Source organism: Neopsephotus bourkii, unplaced genomic scaffold (genome assembly GCF_033783945.1).
Source record: "Neopsephotus bourkii isolate Nb327-2 ecotype Australia unplaced genomic scaffold, CSIRO-AGI_Nbou_v1 NB_324, whole genome shotgun sequence".
NCBI lineage: Eukaryota > Metazoa > Chordata > Aves > Psittaciformes > Psittacidae > Neopsephotus > Neopsephotus bourkii.
In genome coordinates this window covers 82,358-98,501 of record NW_026900832.1, presented here as the reverse complement: position 1 = coordinate 98,501, position 16,144 = coordinate 82,358, and the positions used below count along the sequence as shown (strand labels likewise).

At 41.5% G+C, this 16,144-nt stretch overlaps 1 protein-coding gene across 5 annotated transcripts in view; it reads left to right on the top strand.

The window, feature by feature from the left end:
• The first annotated feature begins 492 nt into the window (after window positions 1–492).
• Window positions 493–16,144, top strand: part of CUNH8orf48 (chromosome unknown C8orf48 homolog) — a 59,005-nt gene continuing 43,353 nt past the window's right edge. For 2 of the 5 annotated variants that reach the window (XM_061347760.1, XM_061347761.1), the window contains exons 1-6: window positions 493–601; window positions 1,770–1,983; window positions 3,483–3,605; window positions 9,576–9,808; window positions 11,362–11,514; window positions 12,321–12,405. In XM_061347760.1, the coding sequence (XP_061203744.1) occupies window positions 1,779–1,983; window positions 3,483–3,605; window positions 9,576–9,808; window positions 11,362–11,514; window positions 12,321–12,405 (799 nt within the window). In that variant the 5' untranslated portion in view covers window positions 493–601; window positions 1,770–1,778. The other 3 variants (XR_009724640.1, XM_061347763.1, XM_061347762.1) reach the window with 3 other exon arrangements.

Sequence of the window (16,144 nt, the reverse complement as noted above, 5' to 3'; positions counted from 1 at the left end):
GTTCTTTACTGTGAGGGTGGTGAGGCACTGGAATGGGTTGCCCAGGGAGGTTGTGAATGCTCCATCCCTGGTGGTGCTCAAGGCCAGGTTGGACAGAGCCTTGGGTGCCCTGGTTTAGTGCGAGGTGTCCCTGCCCATAGCAGGGCATTGGAACTTGATGATCTTAAGGTCCTTTCCAACCCTAACTATTCTGTGTTTCTATATCAAGTACATAGCAGCATGACCCCTTTTAACCACGTACCCCCTCAGGCCCTGCCCTCCTCAGGGGCTCACAGGAGGGAGGTGGCGGCCCCGCCCTCACCGCGCCGGCCCCACCCGCTGCCCTCAAGGCCCTTCCCTCAGCCCGGCTGCTCGCCGGGGCGGAGCCGTGGGGTGGGAGCCGCCATTGCCGCTGTTGTAAGCGCACAGCGGAGGGCTTCGGGGGTTCGGCGGCCTCACCCCGCGCTGGGGCCGCCTCAGTCAGCGCCGCTCCGCCGCTGCTGGCAGCGCCCGGGGGCTGCCGGTACCGTGTGTGTGGGTGGGCCCGGGTAAGGAGCTCCGTCCATGGCGGCGGTGTGAGGAGAGGAGGGCGTGTGGAGCCCGTGTGAGGCCGGAGGGGAAGGTGCCGGTGTCAAGGGGAGGCGGAGGGGGGGCAGGCACAGATGGGGTCCCCGTTGTGTGACACGTTACCGGCCTGGGCAGCAAAGCCATCCCAGCAGGGCGAATGGAGGTGCTGGGGGTCGTCCCCGGGGGGTTTCAGGAAGGCCTGTTGTCTGAGCTAGCCGTGTGGTGAGAGGCTAAGGGTCTGGGTCCTGGCAGGGTTTTCTAAAGCGAATTTGTCAGCTAAAGTAAGTGTTTAATAGTTTTGGAAAGTTTATACCCGTGATAGGGTTGGTTCAGCCTGGAGAAGGGAATCACCTCCTTCGACCTGCTGGTCACACTCCTTTTGATACAGCCCAGGATATGTTTGGCTTTCTGGGCTGCAAGTGCACTTAGTGTTGATTAATATTTAATGGAAGATCAGACCAACTCTTTAATTCTGGGGACTGTCAAATCGAAAAAGGAAACCTCTGGACATTTACTTGCCTTACTTTATGAGAGTAGGTAAGAAATAGGAGCAGAATTATTCTGGATAAAGTTATTTAGGTCCTTAAATTCAAAGGAAGAAGGGGTATTTCATCTTTCTAATAGAAAAAGGTAAAGTAAATAAGAGCAAAGCTTGAAAGTCAGCCTGTTACATGACAGGTGTCTGAGGTTTGCTTTATTGTTGGAGCTTGAATCTGGAGAACTTTATTTCTCTTTTTCACACTGGGGTGTGACTAATCTGAGAACATCAACTGGCTGGTGCTTGTTATGTTTTCTTTTTAATTTTCTAGACTAATTGAAGCAGAACAAGAAGTTTTGCTTTTTGAGTGGTGAGAGGCTTATCTAAAGGCAAAAAATACAGTTTTTTTCAATTACTTTTTGCTTTAATGAATGAATGTATCCAAATGTTGCTGTAATTCACTACAGATTAGAAAGGAATGCTGCTCAGAATTGGTTGCTGGTGTTTAGTGGTAATTGTTACTGGGTGCTTACCCAGCACATCTTACTGCGCACTACTCCCATGAGCAGTAATGTTTTGAAGGGTGTTGACCCTGTGTGCTGATGAAGTAGAGATTTCACTCACCTGTTGGGGCAGCTAAATTGGGTGTGGGCTGAGCTCTAACAGCCGTCCATATGTTCCCCAGTGCCTTAAGCAACCCACTCACTCCTGTATAACAACCTACTACATGCTGTTTTATTTCCAGTGCTGCACCATGCTGACTGCCCCAGCAGATAGCTCTGGTGACTACAAAAAGCAACAGATGGAACTGAGCTGGAGCCATAGCAGCTCTGGTTTGCAGTACTCAGAAGATACCTTTGAGTCCTTCAGTGAGGAGGAGGAAGCCCACTGGCAGAGAGAAAGTGACCCACCTGAATCGTATTGTTCCACAGAGGATTTGGAGGGCTCTGCTGTGTCAGGTGTGTTGGAAAGCATGTCATAGTTGGCAGGCTGAAACCATTCAGGTATGTAGAGCTTGCCATGCTTGAGACCTCTCTTGAGATTCATATCAGTAAAAAATGTAAAAACTGTACACAAGTCCAGTAGAGATATCCCTCATCCATCCAACATTTGACTTGGGTGGCCTTTTTTCACTCTGCAGTAATAACTGCACCATTATCATTAGGAGTACTTCTCAAATATGGTTTAGGTGTGAAATCCCAACAATGTGGGGAGAATTTGTCGTCAGATGTGCATACATGAATATAAACCATGTATAGTGTAGCACAGGGTATAGATTTAGGTATCAGAGCTTCAGAAATCTGAATAGAAATGATCATTACCTTAGTGTCAGTTCATGTTACATTGATGTAACTGAAGGGTCTAAGAGATTTAACAGTTTTGCTTAAGATTTTTGGGGTTTACAAATAGGTTTTAATAACCAAGGTTTACAAGTGTTTTAATGATCCTTTTTTTTCTGGAGTTGTAACATGTTATTTTAAATTATTTCATGTCTAACACAGAAATCCTTATTTCTGGCATCAAGGAGTACAAGCTGTGTGTGTAGAGAGCTTTTTTAATAAGAGTTACCACTTTTTATCTTTACAAGGTTAATGCTTCGTAAAATTATGGAGTCTTCTGAATACTACCAGTTAAATGAGAAACTAGGGAATCATTCCAGGAGAATATTTTTGGAAATGGAATGCTTTCTGCAATATATCTTGTTGCGAACAGCATGTATAAATAATAAAAGCTACAGAAAACCTGTCATGGACACATTATTTCCTTGTATAAGCCCACTAAATTTGAGATGAAAACCCTGAAAATGGAGAAGTCAAGCACTTCCATAGTGTGCTCAGTAGTTTGAACTGGGACCATGCCATGTGCATCTTGCTGACGTGGTGGTGACTTTTCAGACCCCTTGAGTCTTTTCCCAGCCATTCTGTTTCACATCTTTGCTATTTCTTCAGTTTCTGTGGAACTGGAGTTGTACTGGAACAAGCTGGAGAACAGGGAGCTGACAGAGATTCTTTATTTTCCCTGTCTCATGTTATTTTTCACCTGGATTCATTCCTCAAAACAGTTGACCTGCACTTCCAAGAGTACTTGCACAGGAGGAGCCTGTGCAGGGCTGAAAATAAGTAATGGGCTGAATGTGGGAGGAGGTAGATTGAGGTTAAGTTGGCATTACAGGTAAAGTGTCTGTGTCACAAGCTCTAAGCAGTAGCCTCTGTTTTTCTCAGTGTATCATATATTGTCATTCAGTGGGGTGATAAGAAATACTTCATGTGACAGCAGCTTTCTCAGCACCCCAGGATCACTGATCTTGCCTGTATAGTCCTGTGGCTTGGAGTTCCCGTTCCCTCACCAGGGAAATCTATCTCATTAAAGTGGAGGATTATTTGCCTCCCACTTTTCTTTTTCTGCAGTCCTGTTTTCTTTACAATGTATGTTCAAAGCTACCTCATTTTCCTTGTAGATGAGCAGCCTGAAGTAGCAGATTCTGCAGCTGCAGAAAGAGATCTCGTGGGACGCTGGATTGGTCTAATAACTAAAAAATCTGACATTAAGCAAGACAGATCGGTCATCAAAACTCATGCTGGTGAGTTCAGGAACTTTAGTAGAGGTTGTAATTCTTCCTCCTTTTGAAAGGGGGTATAGACTTTTAACTAGACTTAATTTTTTGGTGCGAGCTCTTAAAGTTGAGCCAGGAATCAGCCTGGTTTCATTAGCTACGTAATTAAGTATGAAGTTTCTCTTTCACGCTTTCTCAGGAAGCACTTTGTATCCCATAACACACACATGGCTTTGCCTCTGAAGTGGTGACATTGTAGTGATGCATTATCACAAGATCTGGATAAATACATTTAAAAGTGTATCCACATTTTAAGTTCAACTGTAATCCTCAAAAATCTTACTTGGTTATTTAGCTTTTCTCCTTTTCAGGTAGTTGGACTGTGGGTCTTTTCCCTCCAAAATAAACAGAATTGTATTATAAGTGATGCTAATTATTGAATTACTTCCTTGCCATGTTTTAGTTCCTTTCCCAAGCTGAGGGAGGCAGCAGGGCACCAATTTTGGCAAGAGCAATGGAGCAGCTTTACCCAACACAATGATGTAGTGGCTGGAGGAGGAGGGGAAAGGAGGAAGGAAGGATTCTGTTTGCATGTACTGGTTATGCAAGGAACTGTGAGAGCAGATGGTGGGATGCAAGTCCTGCTTAAGTCTTTCTAAAAAATGGGTCAGAGATACTATTTCTGATGAGAAAGAAAAAAGTGAATTTAAAAAGAGCAAGAAAGCTGTAGTTGAGCAAAAATAATTGAAGCAGGAGGGGAATCTTCCTCAGTCTGTATGTACATAAAAAGTGATCGAACTCTGAAGCGTTGCAGGTCACCTGTAGGAGTGATGAACTGGGGAGATCCTCCTGCCTAGGTGCTTAATGGCACTGTATTTATCCACAAGCATCCTCAAACCATCCATATGTATCATAGCAAAACATGACCTAAGATAATTTTTAGGCTATTCTTAATTGTGTGGCTCATTCACAATAGTGGTGAGTCAATGTGTGAGCTCCTGACTCATCTTCAGCATTTATCTTTCTGTTGCTGGATTTCCAAGAATGCCATGTAGTCAAGTGAGAAGACAGTTAATATAGAGTGGAACATCTGTTCTGCAGTATAGTCTTCCTAAATTATTATTACATCAGAATCTTGAGACTGTTTGATTCATAGGGAAATGGAAAGGACCTGATGAGCTCATTGAATGAGTGATAAATGATGGTATAACGTGGAGAAAGTTAACCGTCTCTGCAGAGCTTTCCCTCGGAAGATAACAGTTGGGAAGATTGGGAAGATCGTCTCCTCTTAATTTCAGATGTTTGTAGTTCTGCATGAGGGAATGTTCTTCCTTTGGTTTATGGGCTTTGATGGGTGAGGAGAGTCAGAACAGTTGGTCTTGAGTAGCAAGCTCTGTTTCATTAGCTTGTGCTGATGTATAAGGGGCTGTGTTGTCTTCTGTCTGCTTGTCCTGTTGCTTGTCATTGTGGCAGCTAAGCACTTCTTAGGTACATTGTCACGCTTTTCCCAACCATTGTCAACATTAAGAGCATAAAATAAGGTTCACACTTATGCTTCTTTTATGTGATTGACAAGTTATCCCTAAACTCATCAGCATCAGTCATACTCAGCCACGTACTACCTTGTTTTTGTTGTGGAATATTAATATAGAAACAAAATTGTCACAGCAGCTTCTGGATACTAACAGCTACAAATGCCTCCTGCTCTTGAACTTCATTCAGTACTTGGTAACACCTAAGCTTCTTGTTAGGTTATCAAATTGGAGATTTTTTTATTAAATAAAATAGAAAATGAGCTTACCATTATTCCCCTCAGTAAACTCAGCAAAATGAATTGTATGTGCTGAGCATGCATGGTACTTCTGCATTTGTCTTCAGGTAATAAAATAGAGCTTTTTTATTATCTTACTACTGATAGGATTAAAGGGGGGGATTCCTGGTTTGCGTATGGGAATGTCCTGGCATGATATTCTTACTTGTTGTAGTTTTCTTGGGGGGGGGTGAAAGAGGAAAACCCTGGCTGCTGGCCTTGAGGGAAGTGAGAAGTTTTGTCACAGTTTTCTTTCTGTCTTCCTCTTCCTCTGCCCCTCTACCTCTGTTGTAGCAACGAGCTGTTATTAGATAAATGCATCACAAAATGACTCTTAAGTCCCAGTTTCCATTTAAATTATTCTAAAGACCATCAGCCACCTTTACTGCAAGAAACTGCATTTCTTCAGGTGTATGTAAAAGTCCAAGTGGGGCTTTCTAATGCTCTGACTTCCGCTGCGTTCAGAGGTTTGCTCTCACCTTTGTAATCTGTCTGCATTAAACACTGCTTGTTTATTTTTCTGCAGTGTTACCACTGCACTATTGCTGGCAAAAGAGAGAGTGCTTTAGTTGTTAATGTTACTTAGAGGCACAGAAAGGCCTGAGCAGCATCAGACAGTTTTCTGGCTGAAATGCAATTCAGTCAATATCACCCATTAAGCCATTATTGTTAGTATGATAATAGTGTTGATGCTGGGAGATCTGTAAGTAAAAAAGGCCGGTGGAGGTACAGGCACATAAATACCTGTGGTTTGTGGTGTTAAGGTGAAAGGTGCTGGCATGTGTGTGAAGAGGGAAGTATAAGCATTTTTTTCCATCAGTTTTTTTTCCAGCTTGTTCAGCGTATTTCAGAGTTGATCTATTTCATATTCACTCTCTGAACAAATTTCCTTATGTCCAAGTGTTTGATTATTGACTTGCCAAATAGTAGTAGTAGTAATACTTTATTGAAAGTGTTCATTGGAAGTTGTAGTAGTCTATTTATGAGCATAGAGAAAGCATCCTATTGCTCTGTTTGGTGAAGGGAGCAGGTATCTAACAACCTGTGCTGGTGCTTTCCCATTCCTGAGGTTTTTCAGTACCAAAGGTTACTACTTGATAACATGTACTGGTTATGGGATTCCTGCAGACCTAGTTAGGCCCTGAGACTCCAAACTTCAGTTATGATTCTGTAGTAGGATAATGTTAATGTAGGCTACATGGGGGAATTCCAACCAGAAACATCTAAGTGGAAACCTCTGCTTGTAAAGAAAGTGAATCCAGTTCATTAATGTCTTTATGGAACTGGGAAAGAGTTTCTTTTTCCAAAAGATGTGGATTCTGCAGAGTTCTTGCTGTTCTCTTGTCTCACTAATGGTAGTGGAAACTGAGGGTGTCCTTCACCATGCTGGAAGAACTTTATTACAATTATTAATTTAAAGCCAGTAAATAGCCTGGTGTATCAGTTGCGTGTTACCTGCATGAGGCTTTCAAACACTGTTTGCTGGAGGTGCTGCCTCTGTGTTGATCTGAACTGCTGCACTCAATTGTACCTCCTGAAATGCAGAGTTAAAATGTTCCTAAGAATAGTTACCAGTTCCCACCTTTCATAATTACCTCTCCTTTAACTCTTACATTTTTGTTCTTCTTAAAATAGAGTACTGGTAGCACATAATAACAATAAAGTGTCTGCCTATTTTCCTGTTAAATCAGTTAGACATCAAAGGAAAAGGAAGCTCTGCTAAGCTTTTCTTTACTTTTCTCCCTCCACTCATACAGATTTTAAATGTTATGTTTAAAGATGTAGTTGCATGCAGAAAGCAAAATCTATGTAGGTCAGTTATAAACTGCACAGCAGGGTTTAGAACGTAGACATGGAAATGAGCTTATCTCTGTTGGTACACACTGAGTGCTGCTTTAATCACAGCAGCTTCTTGGTCCAGTTTGTTGTTCTTCACTTTCTCATACTCTGTGCTTTGTGACCTTACTGCTGTATGATACATGGCTCTGACTGGATCCCTATTCTGGTGTCTGGTTTTGCTGCTCTGGTCACCTGTTCCTGCCTTATTCCTCTCTAGCACGGGGAATGTGGGAATGCAGGACGCGGGGCAACCTAGCAGCAGCAAAATCTACTTCTGGAACAGTAATTGACCTTGACAGGGGTTCTCTGTGGGCAGACGTGCAGTGACATTTAAGTCTGTCACACAAATGGAGATGGAGCGTTCAAGCATGTCTAGTTTGGAGATGGAAAGGAGGGAAGATGTGAAAAGCACAAGAAATAATCCCAAGCACCACAGCAAGTGCTGAGATCCAATTTTCCTTCAGCAGAAGGACAGGGGAACCTTACACAACCAGGAGAAAATCTGAAAGTGTCAACAGTTGTGCACTCAGACTAACTTTTAACTGTGTCCTGACTATTCTCATCAGTTTGTTTTTGTTCCAGTAAAATGACAGTCCTTGATCCTTGATCGTTTTTATTCATTGAGCTTATTTACTATTAAGCATGAATTAATATTAAACAAGTAATCTTTTGAAATTGGTTGTGCAGTCAGGTTTAAAATGCTGTTCTGTTTGCTGCTGTTTCTTCTCAAGTCTGTAGGTGCAAATGGAGGAGGTGGGTGGGTGTATGGCAGCTCCCAATTCATGCACTATTAGAAACCAATTCTGAATTAAATGGGCTTCTGGATGCCAGAAGAAACGTAAGTGAATGAATTAGGCTGGTATTAAACTGTCACAAATGTTCAGCAGAGCCCATATGCAAGATTACTGCTTTGCTTAGGCTTAACTAGAGATCGCCTTATCCTTTATAGGGATTGACTGCATTTCTGAAGAGATGCTTGGATTCCTTGCATGATTCCACAGCTCTGTCTTGTGTATTTGAGACTAAACTCATTGCAATGCATTTAGGCAAAGTTCTACATTCATGTTGTTCAGTGTTTTAAAGATTTGTTGTGGTTTATGCCAGGGTACTCCACAAGACTGGAATGCCAATGCACCGATTGCAGGATAACACAGTGAAATAGGCAGTGTTTGTCTAGAAAAAGTAAAACTGGATTAAAGCACTGAAATGGAGGGGTTTTTGATTTTTCCAGTGGAAAATTCTTTTTTCCTATTCTTTTCCAGCTGAATGGGCAGTATAATTCATTTCTGAAGACTTTGAGTGAAAACAAGCTGACTCTTTCGGTTGTTAGAGTGGAGCCCTGAGAAGGGAACGCTGTGTTGGCATTAGCTACATGCAGGGGTGTTCATGAGACTTTAGTAATGCTTACAGCAGTGTTTTGTCTTCTCATTTCTCCTTTAATTACACACCTTAAAGTGTTTAGTTGGGCCTCAGCAGTTGCATAAAAGCAAAACCTGTGTAATAAAGGTAGAGAGGTACTCTCCTTGTTTATATAACTGGAAGCAGTGGTATCTTACGGCAGCGTGGTACTACACAGCATTGTTACAGGCTGATGCTCATGAAACACCCTATTGATTGGCTGTGTTTAAGCCTGTGGAAAATCTCCCTCTAAGCATTGAATGAAGCTGTAATTCCATCCTTGCCTGCCCATCTGAAGTATAAGCTATTTGTAATTACATGCCACTGGGAAGGATAAGAGAACGTGAAAGATGTTGTTTAAACAAGGTCCTAGAAAGAGTTCAGGAAATGATCATTGAAGCTTTAGAGGAAAGTATTTTCTAATATAATTTTTAAAAAGCCTAACTGTAGGTTGTAGAATATATTTGAGGTGTTTTCCAAAGTTACTTCAATAGGTGCTGCCCTAATTTTTCAGTGTCTTATGGGTTGCTCCTCAGAGTTACTAGGTGAGTAGCTCTCTTTAAATGTGAAATCATTTTGGTTTAGCAAGTTTCAGTTTCATATAGGAAGAAGCTGAATCTGTATTAGACAGTAATGGAAACTCAGTTTAAGGTCACAGTACTTAAGTACTTGCTTTACTAATGTATACATTTACTAATGTATTATTAAGTAGCCTAATTCTCCAGGGTTCTTATCCCCTCCCTTCTTTGCAAAACTACTCATACAGATGTTTATTCCTACAGTTATCATCCAGGTTTGTATTTAAACTTTGTACTGCTGTTATTACAGTTGTTGACTCTAGGCTTAACATTGGGTTTGGGTTTTTATTGGGTTGCACGGATAGAAGACGAGTAATTCTTCTCTTTAATACAGTGATTAACGCTTTTGTTTTGTTGATTTATGCCTGACAGAAATTAGCGAACTCTCAGATGAAGAACTGGATGCTCTCAGGTCCTTTTGCACTAAGAAGATAAATGGGATGCATAAGCAGCTGATCTCCAAGCAGACAAATGGTGACAAGCCAAGAAGGCTGCAGACGGGATTGACAGCAAAGAAACCAGACACAAGTGACTTGAGCTGCATTGTTCCTGATGGGCTGATGAACAGAATCCGCCTGAAAAATATCAGGGAGACTGTTAAACAGGTACTGCAAGGAAGAAAAAAATATAGATTTTGGGAGAACTACTGCTTGAGAAAGCTGTAATATAAGGATCAGATCAGGCAGCTCTTATTATGGCACACTCAGGCCTCTGAGAGATTTTTGCTCTGTTTCTCAAGATTTACCTTTCTCATTTATTTGACACTGCTGCAGAACTGTTGCTGGTAAACAACCCATCATTACAAAACACGGTCTGATGATAAAGTCCTGATTTGTGGGGTTGAGCCGGGCTGGGTGGGCAGTTACTGCAGTCCACAGTAAACCCTGGATCAGCTGAAGAAAACAGCCTGCTTTGATGGTTATGTTTGCAACTGTTATTTATGGAAGTATTCTGCATGTTGTTTGCTTGTGACTCCAGTATTAGAAGTATTCCAAAAACAAAGCCTCCCCCTGCTTCCAGCTTAGACGTGAGGTCATGTTAAGAAAAACATGCCCAATAGGATCTTGGTGACATCAGTTCCTTTATTAAGAAGCATCTGTCATTTTTACGCAGCTCAAAGTGCTTTTCTTTTTCACCAGCCTGGTGCCTTTTCCCCCCTGTAAAACAGACATTCTGACATGGCTCTTCCTTTCAGCTCTGCATCTGAGAGCCTTAAGACTAGTCTTTTTTTGGCCAGTGATACTTGCATTCTTGCCTTGTGCTTGCAGATGGATTTGAATATGTGGTGATACAGATTTGAGTAGTGACTGTTACCTACAGATGCCTTTGCCTGTGAATCTGGGCCTTGGAAATGTCTGTACTTTGAGATTAGTACAGAATGTCTGCATCTGGGCAAGTATTTCTGGTAAAGCAGAAAATGAGCTTTGAGTAGTAGTCAGTAATTTATTTTGGTTTATTTCCATGTCACTTGCTGGCTTTATTGTAATAGCAGAGCAAAAGTGATAACATACTCCCCTGCAATGCCTGTGCGAGGTGAGCAGCAGTGATACTTTTAAAGTCAGTTTTTCAGGCTTCCTCTTTGTTAAAATTGCTCTGATGCTTCAGCCATCTGCATTGTTTCACTGTATTAATGGTAACCAACCCACCATCTGAATTTTGTAGAATTTTTATTGCCTCTTATTTGTCTTACAGTGTGGTAATACATTTTCTAAGAGCAGTAGCTGACTGCTGTGTCTATTTGTTTCTGGCTTTACCTCAGCGTAATAACATTTTTATGCAGAGAGGTCGTCAAGGAAAAAGATGAAGAGGTTTGGGACTTGACATTTCAGGATTGATTCCATTGCTTTTGTAGTAGCTTGTTTGGTTTATGTAACCAGGTGGAATCTGTGTAAATTACATAAGAGACTATTATTGCTATTTCATAAATGCACAGATGCTGGGATTTGTGTAATGCTTAAAGACTTTGTGGTGGGTAAACTGACCAAGGAATTAAGTAGTACTGTAGGATCAGTACTTATTACAAAATAATTTACAACTGCCTGTCAAAGCAAATCATTGTCTTTAGACTGTATCTGTATGTTTATTGCTTGTTCTTAATGGGGTGGTCATATTTTGCTAGGACAAACTTTGCTCATTGCATCCAAGCCTTATTTTTCAGGTGACAGAAGCTCAAATACACGATCCCTCGGTGTGCCCTGACTGTCAGGAGAAGGAGGCAGAGCTAGCCAAGATCACCTTCTGCAGAAGAAAGAAGGTCCTGATGGAAAGTGCTTTAATCCAAGAGAAACTGGAAGAACAGATTTACTTCAGAGTAAGCAAATGTTATTAAAGAAAAGTTGTGGTACTATCTTACCCATACAGTAACTAAAGAAATCCGTAAGCCAGGTTTCCCTCTGACTTTGGGCAGTGGGATCAGATTGACCTAGATGCAGTGCAAGTCAAAATAGAATTTGTCTCCGTATCATTAATAAAATGCTTGGGACTAACATACTGACCAAGTAATTTGAGCTTCCTTATTTGTATTAGCTGAAGTTCTTTCCCAGGATGTTACGTAGTTGTTGTGGGTATGTCTGGATTATTTCTTCACAGCTTGTTTTCTGATGGACTGTCCAAGACAAAATATAAGTAACAAAATAATGTGACAATAGGTGATTGTGCTCCTACTTTCTTATTCATCTTTTGGTGTAGAAGTCTCAGGATAGGACACTGCAACATTTTATGGTGGCTAAGGCCTCTCACATAGACTGTTACTGCTTCTTGGAAGCACTGCCTTCTCTGTGTCTACTGTCACAAAGGGTCCAGCTTTATTTTTAGGAAATAACCCTGGAGCAGATGGTAGGCAGGGTAAGCTACAACTTGTAGAATGCCTTGGGTCTTCTGGTGCTATTCCTCAGGATGATCTTCCTTCAGGAAAAACTCTTCTCTCCTTTCTTGAAAGGGAGTCAGATTGAAAGCAGGTCTTTTCTAAGCAATGAATAAGTAGTGCTTCCTGAAGCCCTGAGATTCATCTCTGTATTTGTGAGCAGGGTGGGAATTTGTTTTTTTGTTATTTAATAATGCCCACTGTGACTCCATTCACTCCAAACTCAAATAATCCGTGTTTCCTTTTTATTTCAGGATACGCTTACGCTTCTAGGAGAAGCACTCGGAAGCTTGCCCAAACCTTCAGAGGATCCCAGGAACCTAAGGCAGAGGCTGAAAGGTAAGGAAATACTCAGGCCTGAAAGCAGTGAACATAACTCAGGGACATAGAGAATGGGGGGAGTTTTCTGGGGGCAGTCCCATCTGAATGCCAAGGGCTGTGGATATGACATGTTTTGTCAGTGATGAATTGGGTGATGCTTTAATATTCCTGCAGGTGGAACCCGCTGTGCCCAGCATGCTGGTGTCTGGGTTGTGATTCAGCTCTTTATTCATCCAAATGCAAATGTTGCAATATATTGTTATCCAGCTATATACATTTTTCACATGATGGGAGCCAACACTTTCTATTATTAAGCTGACAAGTAGTAAGGATTGTTTTTTGTGGGATTGCTTGTGGGATTTCAGAGCAGCTCACAGCTGCTTCCATCCATAAGAAAAATAAATGATTCCCTTTTCCAGGGTAGGGAGGTGTAATTACTGAATCTCAACTCAATCTTTGCCCACTGTCTCATGGTAAATGCAGAGCCGCAGGTGGAGGAGGGAAAGAAGGTTGCAAAGTGACCACAGAAAGGAGTAAAATGAAATATCCTATTTATAGAACTCAAATAATGAGACTATAACAGAAATTGATCAGGGAGTCTGTGGATGCCAACAGGACAAGAAATGATAATAAATGAATCATGGGACCTAATGTAACATAGGTGTTTAAGATGGGAAAAAAACAGATTAAAATGGGAATGAATAACAAATTCAAGGGGGATTGAGATGCCAAATAATATTTTTGACTTTTTTTTAATACACTTTGAAATTTATTGTAATCCTTTGTGATTTGTTTTCATGATGGCAAAGTCACTGTCTTCTCAAAAATATAGCTGGATGAAGGATTGGTGTATAGCACACATCCAAATAAAATGGTCTAATGATCTCAGTGGGCTAGACAATGAAGTCAGCTTCTCCAGAGCTTCAGATGTCTCCTGCTCTATGGGCACGAGTGCAGCCCACCTTTGTGAGCACTGCTAACAGGAAGAGCTCATTGCATTGTTCTTGCAGTGACCCTGCGACCGTTGGGCCTATGTGGGTCATCAAGTTACTGTTTCCTTAGTCTCCAGTTTCTTGACTTCTGTGTGTTTAGATCTCTGAAAGCTGTGGGAACCTTGGAGGAATAACCTATTGATGAACTCTTCCTGAATTTGTGTTACAAATAGAATTAAGTCTTATTGTTGCATTTTTTTTCCCCATTTTGGGACAAATGTATAGTGTTGAATTTGGTTTTATATTTTTGTACCTATGTAGTTATTTTCTTCTGTGTGCTATATATTAAGAGTGCTTGAGGGCTGTTTAGCCTCTTGTTTTCACTTCTCAGAGATCAATAGAATACCTGGAAAAAAAGGCTTGGATATAGAGGTAGCTAAGCTGACCTGTGTCAGTGAATATCTGCCTTTTGGTGCTTAAAAACCTGCCTTGAGTGATTTCACTGGGAGTTGATCCTGAGTAGGTCAAGCCCCAAGTGAAAACATAACACAGCCCTAAGCTGTTCAGGGCTAGCTGTCCTTACAGCTTCATGGGCAGCTCAGTCTGGTTTCTTGCAAGCAGCAGGTTTAGTATTCCATCAAAAATATTTCCCTAAACTTGGTCTTAACTTTGGAATTGTCACTGCAGAATCCATAGCTACCGTCTCTTCCCATTACTCTGTAATCCTTAGAAATGTTTAAATCCTTTAAATTTCCTACCTTCCAATCTTACAAACCTGTTCTTTTGAGCTACTTCATCCTTCTTCCTTACTTTGGGCTGTACTTGCTGTTTCTCTCAAGTCTTTCAAAGCCTCCAGCAATCAGCCCAACACTGGGCAAAGGATACCTGTTATTCATGGGAAGTCTCATAGAGGCTGTCAGGTACACAAGTAATGATCAGGAGTCAAATCCGTTGTAACTGTGATTTTGTTGTTTTTGGCAGTGAGTGCAGCTTTCAGCCCTTACAACAACCACAGAAAGTGACTTCCAGGACTCTAAAAACAGATTAATTATTCCCATAAGTAAAAGATAGCACATTGATTTTTCTGCTTTCAGTACAGAGATGCTTTCTGGATACACTGAAATACTTCTTTGCAACTCTTGTCAAGCTTTTATGTAAATACACTGAACTGTGAGCTGTTTGGGGTAGGCACCTGACAATGTTTGTCTGTAAAATAGCATTCCTGCTTGCAGTTCAGCAGCTGTGTGGCTCCTGTTTGCATAAATGTTACAAAGAATTCAGATAGCACCTTTGAAAAATCAAAGTGTTTTGCTCCTGTCTTTTGCATGTGTTTTCCTACTGCTTACTACAGTTCTCATTTTTCTTATCAAAAATGTCTGTGAGATCTGAGTGTTTGCCTTCTGCTTTCTTGTAGCAGCTATTAGGGATGTACAATGGAATGAATAATCCAAGTCTCTCTATTTATTGCACATTCCTGCAGTGGCTGAGCTTTGAGATCCCAAAATTCTGCCATGGAGGATGCAGGAGAAGCAAAACCAAACAGTGGATCGTGTCTCTTCCTTTTCCCCTCACAGGAGCTGCCCCCTCCCACGTTCCTCAGCAGTAGGCTTTTCTTTTGATCCAGAGAAACACTCTAAAACTATGATCAAGAAATATTGATTCATGGGCTCCTTTGTTTCTGCTTACTGGGGCATAAAAGGAGTGAGGTGGATCAGGGCTGATTCATGTGGTAAGCAGCCCTAGGACTGAAACAAATCAATCTGCCCATTAAAAGTACTTTGGAGCTTTGCTTTCTAGCTTTGTGCAGCACATGGTTGCGTTATTTAATCTTCTCAATGATTTGTGATGTGGTAGGGTTCATTGCTCTGAACTTTGTATGAATGCAGAAGGGTTTATCGTATATATCTTGGTTTAGGTGTATGCGATATTATAGTTCATAACTGACTCTTTGGATAAATCTATATTCCTCAGATTATCATTCAGATCAGTTTCCTGAGGACAGCAGCAATGTAATTTCCACATTCATCTGCCCTCGCTTTCTCTATAAAAAAACCCAGCCTGATTCCAGGCTCAGTCATTCCTCAGCCTTGTTTCTAACCATCTGTTGGGCCACGGGGCTTTGTATTTGTCATTTGTAAGAGTCACTTTAGTGTTCTATTTTTTTTAGCATAGCTGGTTTGATCAGCTTCCAAGGATTGGAGCTGAGCTCACTTATTCGTACTGGGAGCCTGACAAAACTCCTGAGCTGGTGCACTGAGGACAAGGGTTTGCTGCTGGAAGGGATCGTGTTCTCTGGAAAATTGGTGATGCCCAGATTCTTCTTCAATGAGAATCTGAATTGTAGCTTTCAGTTATTGCAAATCCTGCACACACACTCCAGCAAGAGCTGGAGTACTTCCAGCTATGTATTTTTAAAGCATTTGAAACATACTTGCCTTCTTCCACCTGAGACTTTTATCACCATTCAGTATGATTTTCAGAGAAGGACTTTGTATTGTCTCTACTCAGTGAGAGCTAATGTAAACGCTACATGCAGATTGTCACTGCCTGCAACAGGGTTGGTCTTCTGAATGCCACCGTGCTTAATGTGGTTTAATTCTGTAAATACATACATTAATGTTACAAATACTACAGTTGCATTGCTTTGATGCAGCTAGCTAACTGCTCCCCTTCCCTCCACAAGGGTTCTGTGCATCTTTGCACTGACAGCAGCATGATCTGTATGGGGGGAGGCTGGGAAGTGAAGGGGAGCGTATACCTTCTGTCAGTAAGGTACTGAAGCCTTTGTCTTTCAAATTACTTATAGAATTGACTAGGGTACCTTA